General features: G+C 55.0%; 1 protein-coding gene across 2 annotated transcripts in view; it reads right to left on the minus strand.

The window, feature by feature from the left end:
- Positions 1-2,085: 2,085 nt before the first annotated feature.
- EFHD1 (EF-hand domain family member D1) overlaps positions 2,086-22,089 on the minus strand; it is a 56,444-nt gene continuing 36,440 nt past the window's right edge. For both annotated transcript variants that reach the window (XM_078869839.1, XM_078869840.1), the window contains exon 4: positions 2,086-2,413. In XM_078869839.1, the coding sequence (XP_078725965.1) occupies positions 2,279-2,413 (135 nt within the window). In that variant the 3' untranslated portion in view covers positions 2,086-2,278. The remainder of the gene's footprint in view (positions 2,414-22,089) is intronic.

The following is a 22,089-nucleotide window of genomic DNA, read 5'->3' on the forward strand; positions in this document are numbered from 1 at the left end:
CGAATGCTGTCGCTTCGTGGTGGCACTGGGGGTTCGTGGTGGCACTGGGGGTTCGTGGTGGCACTGCTGATGAATCGTGGATGGAGTGCCCGTGGACTCACTGCGTGCTGTACAACCCTGCAGATCGGTATCTCTTAGCGACCCACCACCGTGCACCCAACACACTCCTCAGTAGCACTGCGTGCAGACGTAAATAGGGGAACAAATCATAAAAGGCGACGTTTTTGGGCAATAGCCCTGAGCACATCCTGAAACGCGATTGCCCGATTCGTCACCTGTTATATATTAGATTTAAGGCGACGCAGCGTCATTGGTACCATTAATATGCATTGACGCTGATATATTACGCTGTTACGTGTGATGTGACTTTTATTAAAACTTGCGTTGTACTGTACAGCGCTCTGGAATCTATTTGTGGTCTGTTGCACTTTGTAATTATTTGAAACATAAAAAATTGTGAAGTTGGTTGTGCTTGTGCAACACTGCAAACGCAGCAGCATCAGACGCTGGAGTTATCCCGCCGTGGCGCATTGCCACAGCGCCTTGCACTCAGACACTTTGAGAGTTCAATACCCGACCACGGCTGTTATCATTGGCGAATTGTATCTGAAACGAACGGACCTATCGGCGCTCATCCGGAAATTGAGCAATCTGCACTTACCATGGTGGGGGAGTATGGTCGAACTGCCCCATGATTGACAGGCAACATGGAGAGACCCTGATTTTCATTTGACATTTATTTAAAATGTAAAAACTTTGAACATGTTACAACAGTACAGATGCCACGGTGCTGGGAATAGTTTTCGGTTTTGAACGAGCAAATCAACCTGTTGTCGATCGCCCATCCACGTGGACTACGCGTGCTGCACATCATCCTGGCTATCACGACCCTAACTAACCCCCCGGATATGACTTACGGTCAAGGGAAAAAGCGTGAACCAATAAGCACATATGTCCCTGCACATAATATAACAAATGTAGTTGTGTTACACTTCCCATCAGCCGCACGGCCTTATGGAAGTGCATCACTGCAGCAGAATTGGTTCAACAAAAAAAACTGGACCGGCTTCGATATTCAGTGGACTCATCAGCAGTCAGGCTTGCTTGGGCCAATGCTGGAAACTGCCAGATGTTCGATATGGGTCCTAGTTTTGACACAAAACTGTATTTAACACACGAAACACAAATGAAAAACGATTGTATGTTGAACTTCTTTCGCACCGTAAGTAGACAACCGTGCTCATCGGAGGTGCAGGGGTTGCGTGTCATGTGTCAAAGAGCTTCATGGCTCATCGGATTCCTCCAGTCTAAATAAAGATGACGATTCTGATCACATACATTATATAAAATGTGCAGCTCAGAGTAGATGTGGGGCTGTCAACACTGAGACGGGACGCGTACATCAGAAGTGACCCGTGCATGAGGATGAAACGCGCCCACGACTGGAACCACTGATTCGGGCTCACCTGAGCCCAGCAGCATGGGTGGTGGAGCATGCCAGATGGGTCCTGCCCACGGCGGAGGTTAATCTCCCATTTCTGTTGTTCATGACCACGGTGCCAGCAGATGGCAGTGCAGCACTCATCACCAAACTCCATTGCTGCACTTTGCTATACAGTACCCCCAACTACTACTGCCCCCCCTCCTTCATCAACCCGCACTGACCAGCGTCGTGAAGTATGGTCAAACAACACACGCGAACCGCACGGTGTGGGGAGGCCCTCATCCAGCAATGGACTGACACGAGGGCAGTGCGTTGTTTAAAAATAGGTCAACCGTCATGGGGACTCGGTTTAAACGAGGTCACTGCTCAACTCCATCGGCAGCACGGATAACGATTAGTAAGTAGTAGTAATAGATCATGCAGCCACCACCACCGCACACAGTCAGAGTTCCCCACAGTAATGAGCACCGCTCACGCCAGGAGGGCCAACTCACTCCACGGTGGTGGCACTCAAAGCGAGGATTTCTCGGCAGCTTTGTGTGGTGCGATGCGTGAGCTGACCGCTGATGCGTCTGAAATAGAGCGAGCATTCGTATCAAGTGCAACAGCCGTGGCGAGCTGAGTAACAGTCCCTTTCACTGCCACTCTAGACGCATGTATTTAAAATATACATGAAGTATACGCTGCTCCCCAGTAATGTGTTTTTTTTGGAAGGGACTATACATTCGTATCCACCATCACCCAAACGTGTTGGCCATTCAAATAAGCAGTGCATTGGAAAGCCGACATGAGAGACAAATGCCGGTGGCAGCGATGCATCGATCCCCCGGGGCTTCAGTTCGCAAAGGCCGACTGGAGCTGGCGGAAGGCGGCGCGGCGCTGCTGCTGCTCCCCCGCCTGGCGCCGCTTCTCCTCCTGCTCCGCGCGGATCTCCGCCTCGAAGCGGCTCGTCTCCGTCATGGCCTGCACCTGTCGGCACGCACCACGCACGCACAGGCGGCGTCCACATCCAATGCCCTCCTCTACAATGACACGCATTACAATATTGTTGTTAATAAACTCCTTTAAAAACAAGGGTTTTATCAACAACTTCGTTTAACTCACGGTCGAGAAGTTCGTCAATGGCGCCTGAGACACGTGGTGCCGGCTTTTTGTGCGAGCCGATTCCACAGTTTAGGGACCGCGGCGTTTTTGACCTACACCAATATATCTAAATAATAGGGCGTCCATAGAAAATGTGAATTGCTTTAAAGTAGCGAATTAATTAATTAATTGATGTCGATTTTCATACAGGCATGCATTGTCACCGGATCTTAGAACGTGTGCAAAATGTGGAATTGATTGAACAACGGGAAGTGGACGACATTTTTATTACAAGATTTGACCACGACAAACAGAGGAATCAAGTTAAGTAAAATCGTTGAAAATAAGTAATATTTAAAATACTTTTTTTTAACTCGCTTTAATGAAATGTAGCGTACGAGTAATAGCAGAACTACACGACTCCAGGAAGTGGCCCCGAGGCTTGCCATAACGTAAGGGGCCGTGGTGATTTACAGCCAAGGTCAGTTGAGCGTGGACAATTAGATCCAAGCCGAAACATAACATAAAAAAGATGGTTAAATTTTTTTTTAATGATAGAATATAGTATTGCCACGAGTATGACATACGTATACCAAGTTTGCAGTCGATAGCACATTGGGAAGTGGGTTAAAATTGAGTTACAAGATTTAAGGATACAACAACAACAACAACCGAGTGAGTTAAATAAACGCGTGTAATAAAAAGGTATAAATTTCTCCCCCAACTTTATCTCGATTGTGCTGTCAGGGTCCGCCACGGGACAACCTATACAGAGATGCCCGTTTCAAATAACCTCCGGGTCACGCAGTAGAGGGCAGCACCTTCCCAGCCGCTCTGCACTGAGCGAATTTTTCGTCGTGTGACAGTAAAGCCGATATTTTTCATTTCCAGAGCTAGAATTTAACCAAATCAGTGGCAAAAAAAGAATTCAGTGAGATGGCTTTTTTGTAATCTTCTTCTTTCGTATGGCATTTTTGGGAATTGCAACTGATTACAAATTGATGTCGATATTTGATTTCCATTCCACTGCTTCAGGAGTAGCCGCGTGGATTTGTTTCAAATCGCCGGCAGTCCTCCACGAGATGTTGCACAGTCTGAGATGTCACACCACAGTCACAACAAAAATATTACCAATATTTTTGTAATGATTTGTGATCTGGCTGACACCACCCCACTCTTTACATTTGAGGACTGTTTAATCACAGGCAGTTGCCTGTATTCAAACCCAGGATTGTCAGAGGTGCCAGCTCAGCACAATAGCCTTTGAGCTACCTGAACACTCCTCACATAGAACATTTAAATATGAGAATATTAATATTTCAAACTCCACGGATAAGTTTGGAGCAGTTGGGGCCATGGCTGAAATGACGGTATATGTTCATCGAGTGAATTGATACTACGCTCCTCCTCCATCACCTTCAGTGAATTCTGGCTATCGCCAGATGAAGCTGGTTGTTGTAATCGCCAGATGAAGCTGGTTGTTGTAATCACCAGCGAAACGTACTCGAATTGTAAATGGTGTGGGTTTACACTCCAGAAGTAATAACTAATTGGCACGTTTTGTGTACGTGACAAACCTTACGACTGTAATTGGCTGTCGGGTGGTGGCAGGTTTATATTTACGCGCTCTAACCCAAAAAAACCTTTATTATGGATACTCAGTATGCCCGCTGGAGGTGGCGTCGTCAGCCATCACCTCCATGACTACGAGAAGGGCCACATCACGTCTACAGCAGACGCATATCCAGCCGACTCAGCATTGGTCACACGAAAAACCCCATGAACTTTAACCTTCTTTTTTGCACTTGACTTTACTAAATGCCAAATCCAAGAATTTAAAATATCAGATTGGCCGTCTTTCGCAAAGAAAATTACTCTGTCACAGGGTGGGTAAGAAGGTGCCGCTCCCTGATGTGGATAAGAGTTCATCCGAATGGATCTGTAATAATCCTTCCAGAGACGGCTTCGGAATCGGTCCTTTTATTTCCACTCCACAATACACTTTGCTCACTCACTCTCCGTTGCTGGCAGACAACGGAGAGAGGACAGACCACGCACTAAGTCCCCACCGCGCACGTGGCAACCCCAGCCCCCGTCCGCGCGTGACCCTGCTCTCGTTAGTTCCAGTCTGCTCCCGATCGTTCCCCTCCACTCGCTCTTAATCCCTTCATCACGTGGTTCCCCCAGCCAATCGTACATGGACAGCTTCGACCATTCTCGATGGTTCCCTGTCAATCCCGGGACCACGCCCCTCATCCGGCTCCCCATTGGCTGGGGCCCCGAATGGCTAGGCCAATCACTCCTGATGACCTGTCGTGATGACGCATGGGCCATGGTCCCTATCTCAACCCTTATTGGCTACAAGCAGGACCGGCAAGCCAATCCCCACGTGAACCCTCTATGGCTGTTATTACATCACCCCACCCCCCCGGTGAAAAAAATTTAGCCGTCTCGGCTGGGAAAAGGGTGAAGAACCAATTCCGCAACATCTTATTAGGGCACCAAGGTGCGTTTAACAATTTGAGGGTGAACCGGCGTTCCCGCGCCTAACAACATTCAAAACAGTCACCCATAATAAAAAAAAAAATCACAACATACATTAGGGCGCCCCTGCAGCGCGGTAACGACAGGGAATGAGCGAAACGATCAAACGTTCACGAAACGGAAGAGATTTCGACCGCGTACGCGACGCGGGACCCTCTCCGCTCCCAGCGCAAGGTCGCTTTGCTTCCGGATGGACAGGAGGTGGCAGGCTCGAAGAAGAAGTCGGTTGTTGGTGCTTGGTCACGTCCAGGGCGGGCCCCGTTGGAGGGGGGGCAGCGGGGGCTTCCCCAGCCCTCAGAACCTGTTCATCTGCAGGAGGCACAACACAATCCCCCCTGGGATCAACGGGCGTGTCCAGCGGCGTAGTCGACCCAGCAGAACCCGGCAGGTCAGCTATTGGGGATGAAGGACCGACACGCGCGTCAACATAGGGTTTAAGTCGCGAGGAATGAACATACCACCGACGTTTGCCGTATTGAACGCGGATACTTTGCGAGTTCCGAACGTCTACGAGCGTCACAGGCCCCCGCCATGGCCTGTGCAGTTTAGGGGATGTGCCCGCTGGTACCTGGGGGCAGTGGAGCCACGCCAGGTCTCCCACTGACCAAGGCATGCGAGTATGCGATCGACGTGCGTACCGCTCGTTCCTTGCCTGAGCACGGGCCGTCGCACACCGGGCAGCCTCTCGCGCTTCCGTTACTCGTTCAAGCGAGTCACGCACGTGGTCAGGCAGGGAGCGGGACGGTTGTTTACTCGGCGTACCCAGTTGCACATCGATGGGTGGAACATTTTCACGGCCATACATCAAAAAAAACGGTGAGTATCCCGTGGACGTGTGCGGAACCATGCGGTATGCCGCCAAAACGCCTGGTATGTGCAAGTCCCAATCGGTTTGCTTTTCACTGACCGTGTGACAAAGCATAGCGGAAAGGGTACGATTGAATCGTTCCACCATACCATCTGTTTGTGGATGATATGGGGAGGTGCGAACTTTCTTTGTACCTAGCGCGTCACAAACTTCCCTAAGCAATTTAGAGAAATTCCGGCCTTGATCTGTGAGCAGCCTTTCAGGTGCCCCCTTGTCCATGACATACCCGTTCAAGAAAGCGTCGGTGATGGACGCTGCCGTTTGGTCGGGCAGAGGCCAGGCCATCGGCCATCGAGAAAAATATTCCACCCCGACCAGAAGGTATTTATTGCCCCTAGCCGACGGGGGAAACGGCCCCAGAATGTCGAGAGCCACTAATTCGTTAATACGGGACACTTCAATGGAACGCAACGGTGGTACATAGCGGTTCCGAGGCGGCTTCCTTTTCGCACAGTCATGGCATGAGCGGACAAAATCATTGATGTCCGCCGTCATACCGGCCCAGAAAAAATCCTTTTGCATCGCGGCCACAGTCTTTTGGACGCCAAGGTGCATCAACTTATCAGCGTGCAGAGCACGGAGCAGGTCGTAGCGAAGCGAAGTAGGCACCACCAAGCGTGGTCGGTCAGACACCCCGTCAGTACACATTAGCAATCCCACCTTACCCCGGAACATCTGCCACTTCCAGCCCGCCAATTGCGATTTCTGTTTCCCAACCAATTTACGTAGTGGAGACAGCGAGGCATCGGCCTCCTGCTCGCGCAACCAGACCGCGTGCGGCAGCCGTAAGGTGTCATCGGTGTCCACCGACACTTGCTGGTCCTCCTCTTTCGCTTTCGCCCCTGCGTCGTCCTCATTGGCTATCGCCCCCATAACCGGGCAGGGCGACGTGGGCGGTGCGGCGCAGCGGTGCGTGCCCGTCAGGCAAGTGCACGGAGGAACGGGCGGCAGCCTTGAGAGCGCATCAGCGTTCGCATGACGGGCTCCCTTTCGGTACGTTATATCGAAGGAAAATTCCTGTAACGATTCCAACCACCGGGCCAATTGGCCTGACGGCTGATCCAACTTGAGGGAATATTGCAAAGCCGCATGATCAGTGCGGACCAGGAATTTCCGTCCATACAGGTACGGTCGGTACAATCGAACAAAATGGACAATTGCCAAAAGTTCCCGCCTTGTCATGCAATATCGCGTTTCCGCAGGGGACAGAACCCTGCTGCCATACGCCACCACTCTCTCAACCCCATCCTTACGTTGTGACAAAACGGCCCCAATGCCGATATCACTAGCATCCGTATCAAGGATGAACGGCTGTGAAAAATCTGGGTAATCTAACGTAGGCGCCGTGGCGAGGTGGTCCCGAAGTGCCATAAAGGAACTTTCTTCCTCCGCCCCCCATTTAAACCTTTGATTTTTGCCAGTCAGAACGTGTAATGGTTTTGCCAACGTCGCAAAGTTCTTAACGAAGCGGCGATAATAGGAAGCGAATCCAATAAACCGCCGAACATCACCCACTGAGGTGGGTGTGGGCCACTCACGTACACACTTCGTTTTCAGAGGGTCAGTGGATACGCCGTCCGAACTGAAAATATGACCCAGATAACGGACGGAGTGTTGCAGGAGGTGGCATTTCTTCGGTTTAAACTTAAGGTCAGCCGCCCGCATTCTTTGAAAAACTGTCTCAAGGCGTTGGAGGTGTTCCTCGAACGTGCGGCTAAAGACAATTATATCGTCTAGATATATGAGGCACGTTTCCCACTGCAGTCCCGCCAACACCAACTCCATGAGCCGCTGAAACGTGGCCGGAGCCGCGTTCAGGCCCATCGGCAACCGATTAAATTCAAAGAGGCCTTGCGGCGTGCGGAATGCCGTTTTGGGTTTTGACTCGTCATCGAGGGGAAGCTGCCAGAAGCCCGAGGACAGGTCAAGGGTGGAAAAGAATTTAGCACCCGATAAAGCATCCAATGAGTCATCCATCCTCGGTAAGGGGTACGCGTCCGCTACCGAGATTTTGTTCAACCGGCGGAAATCAACGCAAAACCTCGTACCACCATCTTTTTTCTTAACCAAAACGACGGGCGCGCCCCAAGGACTGTTGGATGGCGAGATAATATCCGCCGCCAGCAATTCATCTACCGCCCCACGCACGTGTTCCCTTTCCGCCGGGCTCATGCGGTGAGGGTGCATACAGACAGGTGGCGATGCACCGGTTTCAATATGGTGCGACAAAAGCGATGTGCGTCCGAGGTCCAAATCATTCCTGCTGAACACATCAGCGTACTGCAGCAACAGCGAACGCAAGGCGTTCCTATGTTCATTTGACAAGGAAGAATTCTCTCCGCATAAATCCGCGATCCAGCGTTCTTGTGAACGATCATGCGGAGACCCATCAGCAGGCATCCGAGCGCGCGGCGGTTTTTCACAAGAGGTGAAATTGGTAGTGGCGTGAGCCAGCACCGATCCCTCCGGAACAACAACGCGATCAGGTCCCCCATTCAAGACCTGTATGAAAGGTGCCTGATCTGGGCGCACAATCGTTTGTGCCGCCGCCAAAGAAAAGGATTTCGATACGGAATTGGATGGGGATAATAGCACGCCTTTCGCACCCCTTCCCATTTGAAGCGGTTTTCGGTAACGTAGCGGAATGAGCATTTGCGCTCCCGATGGAACTTCCACCGTAGCCGCAACTACAGCAGTAACTGCGTTACCTGTAGGCGCCTTGGCCAGCAGGGAAGGCAGGAACGCCATCCTACGACCCCCCGGCATTTCCAAACAGTCCTGGTCGACCCGTATTCGCAACGGCATCCGGCGCGAGAAATCCGTCCCCAACAAGCATGGAACAGCTAGCGAGCGAGAAATTAACACAGGTCCCGCGGCGGTAATATTTCCGATAGCGATGCGCACATCCACCTGTCCGCAGATACCCATGCTCCCCCCATTGGCGGCAACACACGCATCATTAACCTTGCGTATTCTCGATGCAGGAATGGACAACAAATGAAAAATTACATCCGAAATGATGGTAGCCGATGCGCCAGTGTCCACCAAGATACGGACGTCAACGCCGTCGATGGTACCACGTACCGTCGACGAGCCCGACACCTCAGCCACAATCCTGCGAGCCAATTTCTTCCACTGTGTAGCAGAGCGTGTCAATGGAGCAGGAGAAGTAAAATCGGCCTTAGGAGTGTAAGAATGAGTGCGAGTGGATGAGTGATGTGACATGACCTGCCGGGTGTCCGATTTGTGCCGACTCGCCCGAGGTTGTTGCAGTTCCACGGCAGGTAGAGGAGATGGATGTCCCCTTGGCGGAGGAGGCGACAGCAGAGGTCGGCAGCGGCAGTCACGGGCGAAGTGGCCCCGTCTGCCGCACTTAAAACATGCGGCCGACGTCGGCCGGTGGTCGGACGACCCGGCTCTCGCACGCGGTCGGGCCGTGTAGTCGTCCCGCTGGTCACGCAGCCGCCGGCCCGGAATCCTACGCGGGACAGCAGCAGCCAGCATGTCGTCGTCGCCCGAGTCGTCGGAGCAGTGGACAACCAGTCACGGAGACCACCCCAGAGGCGGCCTGTCGATCTCGGGTTTCCCCGTCCACGCCGGCATCTGGTCCCACCGCTTGAGATTAAACTTAGCGTCCAGGCAGCGCGCCACCCACCGCGATGAAAGCGGTTCGTGGCCGCACACTGGTAGAGAGATGTTGAGCTCCTGAGACAACTCCAGCATGCGGGAAAGGATGAGTGGATCCAAATGCTCGGCCGTTGCGTCGGGGTAGGCGGCCATGGCCATCGCCATCAACGCCCCCCGATAGGCCAACGGTGATTCCTCCGGTGCCCGGCGACGCGACATAAATTTTCTGGTGGCCGATGTCGGCGGGTCGTAAAATTCTGCCATCTCTGTGAACGCATCCTGCAGTGTCTTCTTCTTGGACGCCGAAATGGAGCGGAAGACTCCCAGAGACACATCATCGAGCAGCGTAGGTAGCGCTCCCAGCACTTCTTCCTCCGTCCAGTTGACAGATCTAAAAGCCGACTCGAAGCGCCACGTAAAAGCACTCCAATCGCCCCCGGCGATAAATTCTTTTATTTGTGGAAGGCGATGTCCGCGGTGGCAGGCGCGTGCCGCGGGCGTCTCCGGCCGCCGTTCCCGCTCTCCGCTCGGTACAGACAAAATGGCGTCCGGCGTCCGCGTGGTAGCAGGCGCGCCCAAAATGGCGGCCGACGACTCCGGCGCAGCCGCCCCACCCAAGACGACGGCGTCCTCCCGCGTGGCAGGAGCAATGGTGGGTCCCGCTTCTATAGCAGGACCCCTTCCTGCGGCGTCCAGCTGATCGGCGATCTGGCGACCCACGGCTGGTGAGGACGCCACCGCGGTCACCAGGCTTAGCAGAATTACGCTCAACGACTCAATCTGCTCCGCCATCAGCCGCCATTCGTCTCTCGGTCCTGCGGTGGTCGCATCTTCCCGCGGTCGACGCTGAGAGGCGTCGAGGCGAGCGTCGTCAGTCGGCGGCACCAGGGCTGTAGCTCCCAACAGCTCATCCTCCTCCGTCTCGGCCTCTTCCTCCGACAGAGGCACGGGCAGGTTCTTTTTTCTGAGGTGTTTAGACATCTTGACGATCGTTCAAACAGTCGCAGAATTACTTCTGACACCAGTGTAATAATCCTTCCAGAGACGGCTTCGGAATCGGTCCTTTTATTTCCACTCCACAATACACTTTGCTCACTCACTCTCCGTTGCTGGCAGACAACGGAGAGAGGACAGACCACGCACTAAGTCCCCACCGCGCACGTGGCAACCCCAGCCCCCGTCCGCGCGTGACCCTGCTCTCGTTAGTTCCAGTCTGCTCCCGATCGTTTCCCTCCACTCGCTCGTAATCCCTTCGTCACATGGTTCCCCCAGCCAATCGTACATGGACAGCTTCGACCATTCTCGATGGTTCCCTGTCAATCCCGGGACCACGCCCCTCATCCGGCTCCCCATTGGCTGGGGCCCCGAATGGCTAGGCCAATCACTTCTGATGACCTGTAGTGATGACGCATGGGCCATGGTCCCTATCTCAACCCTTATTGGCTACAAGCAGGACCGGCAAGCCAATCCCCACGTGAACCCTCTATGGCTGTTATTACAGATCTTAGAAGTGGTTCTGTGATATCCGCTGTAATACGTATACCATTTAAAAAAATGTTGAGGATAATAATGCATTAGTTCCTGTGCTTGCATAACGTTTTGTTTCTTCTATAAGTGTTTTAATTGAAAGGAACTTGGCACCACAGACAGGAGACAAACTTGACTTGAGAGCTATGTAACACTGAGAAGCCTGTAGGAAGGCCTTTAGGTTGGCTCATAATGCGCCGGAGTGATCCCCTACTACTCCGGGTGCCCGTTGTAGTGGTTGGCTGCGCCGCACCAGGCGTGGAACACGATGCCACATGCTCGTAAACTATGACCCCCGTCTCTCCGAAAAAGGAGCATGGATTTGATGGCCAGCCTGTTGGGGTGAAATCAAATTGGTAAAGTCTCCCAATACTTCACAAAGGAGAGAGAGTACTCCTCTTTCTCATGGAAAAGATCGGATAAGAAATGAAATAAATACTTTGCATACATTGGTCAATTCACAATGCTGGTAAATCCAGGCATGCCACCACTGAACTGTGGGAAGGCCAGCAGTGGCGAGGGCACCGCGTGGCTTGTGTGGGTCGAGCGCGGTTGCCCGTGGCTCTTAGACGGCCACCCCATCATCAGGAGACCCGGCTGTATGCCGTCAAGACAGAGAGACACCACTGGACGAGTAGTGGGAGGCAGTGGAGAGGAAGAAGAGGAGGAGCTGTCACACGGCCGTAATGAGTTAATAGCGGTAAGCTATTGAGGAGCTTCAGGAGCAGTGGAGCTGTGGAAAGAAGATCTGAAGAGTTGACGTTGCAGAAGCATGAACGTGCAAAGAGTTGTCGGTGACTCAGTGGAGGTAAGCGCGACTCGGGGAGAAGATCCACAGGATAGCTTTGCCGGGCGGCAGGGCTTTTGACGTCAGTTTTAGGATGAGCAACTTATTGCAGCGCTTCCTGACATGGTTTGAGGAAAAGGTAGGCGAGAGGACTCTGTCGCTGCTCAAACTGCAACTGTTGTCAGAACTGGACGCAAAAATGGTGACGGTTTTTCTGTATAACGAATCACTACTAGACCACGATGTGGAGGTGTGGTTGTGACAGCACTGCCTTTTGTTGTCGAGTGGCAAGCATGTCCAGGACTCGCTGGGCATTTGGACAGGGGCTAGGCAGTGGTGGGTGAGATTAAAAGCTGTGGACGGTGCCCTGCAGCAGATCCCGAGTGCCCTTAACATCAGGGGCAGCAGGGGCTACGTCATTACGAGGGCCAACCCAAACTTTGCAGGAGGTGTGGTAGACGAGGCTATCTGGCGGCGGTGTGTGAAGCACGAGTGTGCTATCGCTGAAAATCACTGGACCACATAGTAGATGAGTGCCGCATCTCAGCACAATGTATCCTTTGTGGGAGCAAGGATCATCTGTACCGGAATTGCCCCGAAATCATACGCAAATATGGTCCGGGCACATAAGGACCAGACTACCAATGGAGGGAGCAGGGAGACAACCAAGGCCAGGTCGGCGCACACGCTGCATAGCCGAGCAACAGATGATGTGGGTGGTGAAATTTCTGACCAGAGAATGCCCCTGTTGGACGAGAGGGAGGAACTGGAAACGCCATCCGTAGAAGGGGTAGAATCCACGAGCCGGCGGGAAGATGGGCCCAAAGCCATGAGATGGAGGAGGTGGCCTCTAAGCCAACAGTGGCTGATTGGGCGGAGGAGGTGGAGGCGACAGAGGGCAAAGGGGTGCAACAGAAGAAAGGTGACAAGAGGGGATCTTTCGAGAGGACAGCAAAGAGGAAGTGGAGGACACAGAGTGCTTCACCACGATCTGCCCCCTGGGAAGGCCCTCGGCCATCAGACTCTTCAACAGACTTGGTTACATCTGAAGAAGTAACAACCAAGACGAGCCAGGAGGGGGTTTTCCCCAAAACCCATGAGTGCTGAATGTCTCCTGGACTTGGTCGACAAGAATTGTTATTCATTGCTGGAGGACGTTTCTGAGCCTATCTAGACACCCCTGGTTATGGAGCTCTCCATAGCATCAGTCAATTTGAGGGGACTTTGGGGTGTGGCTAAGCGTAGAGCAACGGTGCATTATACTGGTAGGAACGAAGTGGACCAGCCACCAATTAGATTATATCGTCCGTCCGTTTGTCCGTCCGTCCGTCCGTGTAGCAACATCGCCCCCTACTGCAAACACTTGGCATGACCCTACAAAAACCGAGACCTAGGCCTGAAACTCTCCCTTCGTATCGTACCCCCGCGTGTGTAAAGGGGAGTTAATGTTTAACAATGTTACATTCGCTGATGTTTTTAAATAGAAACATTTACATTTAAAGCTTTTACATAAATAATTAAAACATTTATATTAACAATTAACTCACGGCGGCCTAAGGCCTACAGCTAGGCCTAAAGCCTAAACCTAGGCCTCAAACTCTCCCTTCGTATAGTTCCCCCGTGTGTGTGAAAGGGAGTTAATGTTTAACAATGTTACATTCCCTGATGTTTTTTTAATAGCAACATTTACATTTAAAGCTTTTACATAAATAATTAAAACATTTATATTAACAATTAACTCACGGCGGCCTAAGGCCTACAGCTAGGCCTAAAGCCTAGACCTAGGCCTCAAGCTCTCCCTTCGTATAGTTCCCCCGTGTGTGTGAAAGGGAGTTAATGTTTAACAATGTTACATTCCCTGATGTTTTTTTAATAGAAACATTTAAATTTAAAGCTTCTACATTAAAAACAACTCCCTACCCCCTCCCTCGTCGGCGGCTCTCCAGCCGAGCCAGGCCTGAGAATCTCTCCCCCGCTCGGGGTGTATTGGGCGGGGCAACGGCGGCAGGGGGCGTGGGCACGAGGTGGAGGGCGGGGCTACGCGGGGTTGGGGCGGGGTTATGGCGGTAAGGGGCGGGGCAACGAGCTGGGAGCGGGGACACCGAGATGGGGCGGGGCCACGGGTGGCCGGGGCGGGGTTACGCGGGTGGAGGGCGGGGCCACGGGGCATCCACTTATTGGTGGCCATTTTTTGCCATTTCATTTTATTATAGCCATTCAATTGTTCGGTCCTACCAGCCCACCCCACAGGGTCCTGTTCTGCGAACTTTAAAGAAAGACATATGTCCTGCAGGAATGCCACCTGCCATACTTTCTCGGCCGCGTGAAGCTGTTTGAGCCCTGGGATGGGCACTCTTTCTGGTCCTGGGGCAACGCTAATAAGTGTACTGGGGTAGCCATCCTCCTAGGACCGTAGAAGGGTCGAGGTACAGGAGGCACTGGCCATCTGCAATATGTCAACGCCACATACGACGGAGCTGCAGTACGCCTAATTAACGTATATGCCCCCACGCGGTATGCGGAGTGAGTGGAACTATGGGGTAATATAGCTGCCCTGCTGATTACGCAGAGGCATGTCATATTGGGGGGGGTGATTTCAACTGTCCGCTCGGCCTGTCAGATGTGCTGTCTACTTCTGGGGCAGGAGGATAGACCCCTCTTCAAGGAAACTCAGTGACTTGGTTATGGATTTTGATTTAACTAACGCCTTTCGGTTGCTGCACCCAGCATGTCCAGGTTTCACTTGGGCCAGTAGTTCGGGATCTCTGCTTTCAAGAATAGATTTTATTTTTGTCTCTGCTAAAATTATAGTGGAGTATTTGGAGACTGAACCGTTCTCATTTTCAGATCACAAACTGATTACGGCGAGGCTACGAATTCCAGGTGTATTACGGTTAGGGAAAGGGATCTGGAAGATGAACGTGAGTGTCTTAGTGGACAAGAAGGTGACGAGGGTTTTCATCAAACACTACGAAGAATGGAGAAGCCTACAGTGCTGCTTTAGCACTATGGCAGAATGGTGGGAAATGGTCAAAAGCCGGACCAAGGGATTTTTTCAGGCACACAGCAAATAAATAAGTGTCAGAAATGAGTTAAGGGGCCTGAATGATCAGCTAGAGAAGGTATATCGGCTGCTGGAACTGGGTTATCCAGTGATGGACGAAGTAAGACATCTAAAGAATAAAATCTCCTTGTCGCTTGAAGGGTGGCGCAGCTCGTTTTTAGGGCACGGGTTAGGGCAGTAGAGGAGGGGGAAAAGCATAATCCATGAGCTGGTCGGCCCTAGTCTGGGCAGATTGACGCAGACAGAAGGCATCGTTGAGGCGGCGCGAGAAGGTCAGGGCTCTTGATTTTGATTAATAAGCAAATTCAAATGCAGGAACTGGATGAGGCGGTGAGACGTCTACGTTTGCACAAGACACCAGGGAATGACGGAATACCGGCCAATTTTTATGGCAAATTCTGGGACACCATCAAGCATGACGTGTTACAACTGTACAGGGAAATTTTGGCGGAGGGTCCAGTACCAGAGTCCATGAGGGTAGGGGTAATATCCCTTATATATAAGGGGAAGGGGGCCCACAGCGACCTTGGGAGTTGGCACCCAATCACCCTGCTAAATTTCCATGCGACAGCGCCGCAGCTGGCTGCAGTCCCGGATCGCTCTCACAGTTTATCAACCGTAACCACACCTCGTACCTTACCCTCGTCCTTCTTCACTCACCACCGCTCTTCTTATTTTAATCTTCCATTATATTTTTCATAAAATTTATTTTGTTTTATTATTTTCATTATTACTTTGGCGTCGCCCTAGTTTTGGGTGGCGGCAGATCCCTGCACCCAACCCCGCCCGCCTCCGTGTTCACTGCACACGCCTCGCGGCGCTACAACAGCTGACAAATGCCGTTTACTGCAGTGTCACACAACTCGCCTTAACTGCCGCATCGCACAGCTGTTGGCCATTGCGAGTAAACGAGGCCTGCTGCGTCGACTCACGATGCTGGAGGACGCTGGCTGTATTGTTCATGCAGCGCGGCTTAACAGCCGCCCCGGGTACGGTTCCTGCCAGCAACGTCCTCACAAGGCACCTCTTCCTCCTCTATCAGCGAGTGTGAGCTTGGCGTGCCCCAGCATCGCCAGCAAGTGGAGCTCGACGTGCTCCGTCCAATGTTCACCACCATCAGCGAGTGGGAACGCGAAGCAGACTGTCATCTCCTCAACACGAGAGAGTTGGCTTGCCTGCTGCCCAGCACCACCAGTGAACGGGAGCTCTGCGAGGTTGTCCATCCTGCTGCATCACCTGCGAGCTGGAGCACAGCGCGTGGTCAGCTAATCCACTGGACCTCGTGTTCTTCTGGCTGCTCCATTGTACGCCCCGCCTGCGTGGTTCTGTACGCCCGTGTACGCGCTCAACGAGTGTTTACACGGACGTGTTTGCATCCGCTACGTACGGGGAAGTGCTTGCTGACAGCGTGGTGCTTGGACAACGCCACCTCGACTTGCTGCTCAGGGCAGCAGAGCCGCTGATTGGAGTCCACCCGAATCCGGGCCCCTTCATCAGCACCATCGGTGCAGCACGGGCTGATATAATAGGGCTACGACATGCACCATCTCTTCATCATCTGCACCTAGAACCCGCGCTCCTGAGGACGCTCTCTGTCCTTGGGCTTCTCCGAGGTCAACGTCGGAGACTGCATCGGCACCGTGGTTGCAGAGGTGGTAGGGGCCGCCGTTCACAGGTCGACCTCGAACCAGCCATCTCCTCTATTCCCTCGACGCCTCACCTGCAACGGATCTTCACATCTACCTTCACACATCCGCCTCGGCCTACTCAACGCACGCTCCATCACCAAAAAATCAGCCCTGATTCACAACACCATCTCGGACCACCACATCGACCTTTTGCTCATCACTGAGACCTGGTGCAGGCAAGACTCCCCGCCAGCCATCTCTCTGGAAGTTGCGCCCCCAGGATACAAGGTTCTTCATAAACCTCGCGCAACTAACTAGCGGGGTGGTGGCTTAGCGGTCGTTTACAATGCTCACTTGAAAATTAAAGAGCTCTATCTAACAATGGCTCCCGCCACCTTCGAGGTCCAGTCCGTATCCCTTACTACTGTAGGGGTGTCAGGGGAAGGATTCCCACCAATAGGTGGGTGAGTGGGAGGGGTGATCGAGGAGATATAAGGAGAGAACGGGCGGGAAGAGGGGGCCTTTGGCGGGAACGATATTGGGACGGCTGGGGACAGGTGTGGATGGAAGAAAAGGATTAAAGGACGAGACACCTGCAATCTTGTGTCGGCTCTCCTTTACATCTGGTGGCAGCGGTGGGATTACAATGGCTACAAAGAAGAATCCCCGCGGAAATGAGCCAAGGGAAGAGGAAGCAGGGGCCGGGGATCCTTCCCATGCCGGGCAACAAGGGGGCCTGCTATCAGAAGCAGCAGCAGGGGGCCTGGATCGCCTGGAGGACCCCATGGAGGACCGCATGGCCCGCGTGGAGAGGGCACTCCAGGAGCTACTGCAGAGGCTCCCTATGGGGGGCCCGCCAGCACCGGGACCCCCACCCCCACGCGTACTATGGGAGGAGAGGCCACGGGACCCGGAGGCCGACCAGCCGGCCGGGCAGGTGCCGCAACCAACCTCGTCACGCCAGCCGCCGCCGCTCCCGCCAAAACCCCCAGGGCTAAACACCCAACATGGAGAGCAGGTGGCCGGACGGCCGCGTCGGCTGGGGCCCGTCGACAAGTTCGTGGCTGAGGAAGAAGATTGGGAGGGGTTTGTCCGCCGATTCGAGGCTGCCTTCCACGCTCTCAAGTGGACAGACGAAGAGGCACTACGAGCGCTGCCATCCGTTCTGGGCGAAGAAGCACTCTCCTCTTACACCTCCCTTCCCTCGCACAGCAAGTCCACGCTACAGGCGGCCTACGAGGCTTTGGGGGAGATCTATTGCCCGGCGGAAGGAGCCTTTAAACGGTTCCAGGATCGCCAGCGAGGGGCTAAAGAATCCCCTTTAGCCTACAGGGGTGCGCTGCTCGTGTTGGCGAGGAGAGCTTTCCCTCGCCTGGCTGAAGAAGCGCTCGAGGACCTCGTGGTCGAGCACCTTGCCGCGCCGGCGTTGTAATGCCCGTGGTGACGCCGGGGGAACGCACCTCGCTGTGGGCTGCCCGGACCATCCAAGCCCACGAGCAGGTCATGGGCCGGGCGCCACCCGTCGGCCCGGTGGCTGGCGTGGCGGGGGGGAACAGCCGAGCCGTTGCCGCGGCGCTACGGGGTCCAGCGACACCAACCGCCGAACCTGCACCGTCGCCACAGGCTGCCTGTGGGGCAGCTGGGAACGGACTCCCGACGTCTGAGACGGAGCCATCGCTGCGGGAGGTGTACGCGGTGATCCGGGGACTGGCGGAGCAGAGGGACCAGGGGCGCGACCAGCCGCCACGTCGCTGGCAGCCGCCTCTACAACATCGCGCCGAGCCCCCCCGACGGAACGCCCCGTGGGTCTGCCACCATTGTGGTCGAGAGGAGCATGTGGCGAGGGGGTGCCGCACGGAGCCGGAGGGCGCCAACGTCACCTGGAACCCGCCGGGGCCGAACGCAGACAGGATCCAGGCGAGTGACGCCGTCCCGCCCGGCCTCTCGGTCGGGCCGAGCAATTACAATTCCGACGCCGCGAACTTACCGGGAGTCTCCTGGGGGTGGGCGCCGTCGGTGTCGTTCCCCGGTCCCCATTGTCCGGGTCGGGGGAAGGGGATCGCGCCGGGGATAGCGCCGGGGCCGGTGATCGCGTCGTGACCAGAAGTGGCGTCGCGACCCGGAATGGTGTCGCGAACGGACGTGACGTTGCATCCGGAAGTGACGTCGCGGCAGAAAGTGGTGTCGCGGATCGCGCCGGGAATTGCGCCGGGGCCGTGGACCGCACCGGGAATCGTGCAGAGGCCGGGGACCGCGCCGGGGATCGCGCCGAGGCCGGGAGGGACGTCGCGGGCGGAAGTGACGTCGCGGGCGGAAGTGACGTCGCGGGCGGAAGTGACGTGGCGGGCGGAGGTGACGTCGCGGGCGGAAGTGACGTCGCGGGCGGAGGTGATGTCGCGGCCGGGGGTGACGTCGCGGCCGGCGGTGACGTCGCGGCCGGCAGTGACGTCGCGGGCGGGCGTGGCGTCGCGGGCGGGCGTGACGTCGCGGGCGGGCGTGGTTTCGCGGGCGGGCGTGGGTTCGCGGGTGGGCGTGACGTCGCCGGCGGGCGTGACGTCACCAGTTACCTACGACGCCGGCGAGTTGCCAGGGGCAACGGCCCTGGGGCGGAGGCAGCCCACAAAATTGACATTGCGCCCTGGAGCAGTTCCACGGCCCGCCTCACCACCGCTTTGCGGCAGAGCGAGACGGAACCAGGGGGACCACGCCCCCGTGACAAAGGAAAGGGAGGGGAGAAGGGAGGGGCTCACGGGAAGGCCCACCCCCCAGTCCCCACCGCCCCCTACAATGGGCCCCCCCCCCACACCACAAGGGGGGCCCATCCTACGTCACCAAGGGGGGGCAATTTGCACCACATAGAGAGCCCAGCCCGCAACCCAGGGGTAAGCCCACACTATGTAACAAGGGCGCGTTCACCCTGCTGCGACGCACTCCAAAGGGAGGAACCCCATCTTCGATCCATTCACATCCATCCCCCATCATTTCACCATGCACCACAGGATAACGAGACGCCGCCTGGTCAGTGGCCGGACTCAGCCACACAATGGAGGAAGCTGGCAAGGCGGGTGGTAGCGGCCACGTCAGGAACCTCGGACCTGGTCGGTGAAATCGCGGGAGTGTTAGCACGTATCTTGGTGGATACGGGGGCATCAGCCACGATCATCTCGAGCACCATGCACGAGATGCTGCCGGATAAAATCCGACCTTTAGTCCCTGTCAAGACAACGTTCATTGCAGCAAATGGAGGCAGCATGGGCTTCCTGGGCCAGGTTGAAGCCCCGATACAGATTGGGCAGCTTTCGGTAGCAGGACCCATCCTTGTCTCCGCAACATTGCCTGTACCCTGCCTGTTGGGGACGGACTTTCTGAGGCGGATGCCAATGAAAACCGATCTGGCCAATGGGCGGGTGGAAGTCCAGGGAACGCATCTCCATTTCCTAAAGGCGGAGGGGGCCAGCCGGGGTGTACCCTACGTGCAGGCTTTGGTCAGTAAGTCTGTCTCCATTCCCCCGGCAGCCCAGATGCTAATTCTGCTGCAATATCGGTCCCCCCTCGTGACAGCCCGACCAGACTCACCCATCCTGGTGTCTCCGGCGTCAGCTGCCATGGATCGCCATGCGCTGGTGGGAGCCGAAACTATTGTACAGAGGAACCAGCATCTGTTCATTCAGGTGCTGAACACCTCCGATAGAACAGCGACGGTGCAGGAGGGAACAGTTCTGGCCCACGTTAGTCCCTTGTCACTAGGAGCCCCAGGGACAGAGCCCGAGCTTGTAGGCAGCATCAGCCAGTCCGAGGACAGAAGGGCCGAATCGTGGATGGACCAGCTGGCGGGGCCTGAGCCGGGATTGCTGCCCGACCAGAAACAGCAGCTGCACTCGTTATTGCAGGAGTTCTCGGACGTGTTCAGCCGGGGACCGTTCGACCTAGGGCGCACAAATCTGTCGCAGCACCACATCAACACGGGAGATGCCGCACCCCTGCGCCAAAACACATATAGAATGAGCCCAATGGAAAAAAGGGCACATTCAACAAGCGGTGCAGGAGATGCTGCGGGCCGACATAATTTATCCATCCTCGAGTCCCTGGGGGGCACCGGTGGTCCTAGTCAAGAAGTCAGATGGGTCACTGAGATTCTGTGTGGACTTCCGACGCCTCAATGCCGTCACGCTGGCCAACGCATATCCCCTACCACGTATCAACGACTCATTGGATGCACTGGCGGGAGCAAAATTTTTCAGTACGCTGGATTTATTGTCCGGGTTCTGGCAAGTCCCACTAGATGCAGACTCCCGGCCTAAAACAGCGTTCCGGACACCACAGGGCCTGTTCGAGTTCAACTGCCTGCCTATGGGCCTCCAGACTGCGCCGGCAACGTTCCAACGCATAATGGAGTTGGCCTTAGCAGGCCTCCAATGGGAAACGTGCCTCATCTACCTGGATGACGTCATTGTTTTCAGCCGATCATTCGAGGAACATATTGACCGATTACATCAGGTATTCCTGCGGTTCCGGAACGCGAACTTGAAGCTCAAGCCGTCGAAGTGCCACCTTATGCAGTCGTCGGTACGCTACTTGGGCCACGTCGTCAGTGAGTCTGGAGTGGCTACAGACCCGGAAAAGACGGCCTGCGTGAGGGCCTGGGCTGTTCCCACAACGGTTCCAGAGGTACGCCGGTTTGTGGGTTTCGTTTCTTACTACCGCCGGTTTGTACCCAACTTCGCAACCATTGCCAAGCCCTTGCACGTGTTGACAGCGAAGAACCATAGGTTTTATTGGGGCCCTCTGGAGGAAGAGGCATTCCAGAAGCTGCGCTCACGTCTGACAGATGCACCACCATTGGCCTTTCCGGATTTTGGCCTCCCCTTTATCCTGGACACGGACGCCAGCGATGTGGGCATCGGCAGTGTTTTGTCGCAAGTCCAGCAGAGTCGGGAGGTGGTTATCGCCTATGGTAGTCGCGTGCTTTCATCAGCGGAGCAGCGCTACTGCGTCACACGTAGGGAACTCCTGGCAGTCGTTCACTTTGTGCAGCAATTCCGACCCTACCTGTTTGGTCGCAAATTTACGGTCCGCACTGACCACGCGGCCTTGCAGTATTCGCTCCGCATCGACCAGCCTTCAGGCCAGCTGGCCAGATGGATAGAGCGCCTGCAGGAGTACAGGTACCAAGTAGTGCATCGCAAAGGGACCAGACATGCCAACGCAGACGCATTGTCCCGACTGGCACCCCAGGGCTCTTGTGCATGTGTAGTGACATAAGAAGGGAGCGGCTGCTGGGGGCTCTGGGATCCCAGGCGAGTCCAGGCGCTTAATCCCCTTGGCGCCAGGCGTGGGTTCTCAGGCGGGTCAGACGCTTAAGCCCCTTGGCATCAGGCGTTGAGTTCCCAGGCGCTTAATCCCCTTGGCGCCGCCAAAGGGGGGGGCTGTGTGTGCTCTGTGGGATATCTGGGGGCGCACACGGCCCCACCCCTCGTTGGGGACTGGGCATATAAGTGGAGCTCCCTGGACGATCGG

This window comes from Lampetra fluviatilis, chromosome 28 (assembly GCF_964198595.1).
Source record: "Lampetra fluviatilis chromosome 28, kcLamFluv1.1, whole genome shotgun sequence".
Classification (NCBI taxonomy): domain Eukaryota; kingdom Metazoa; phylum Chordata; class Hyperoartia; order Petromyzontiformes; family Petromyzontidae; genus Lampetra; species Lampetra fluviatilis.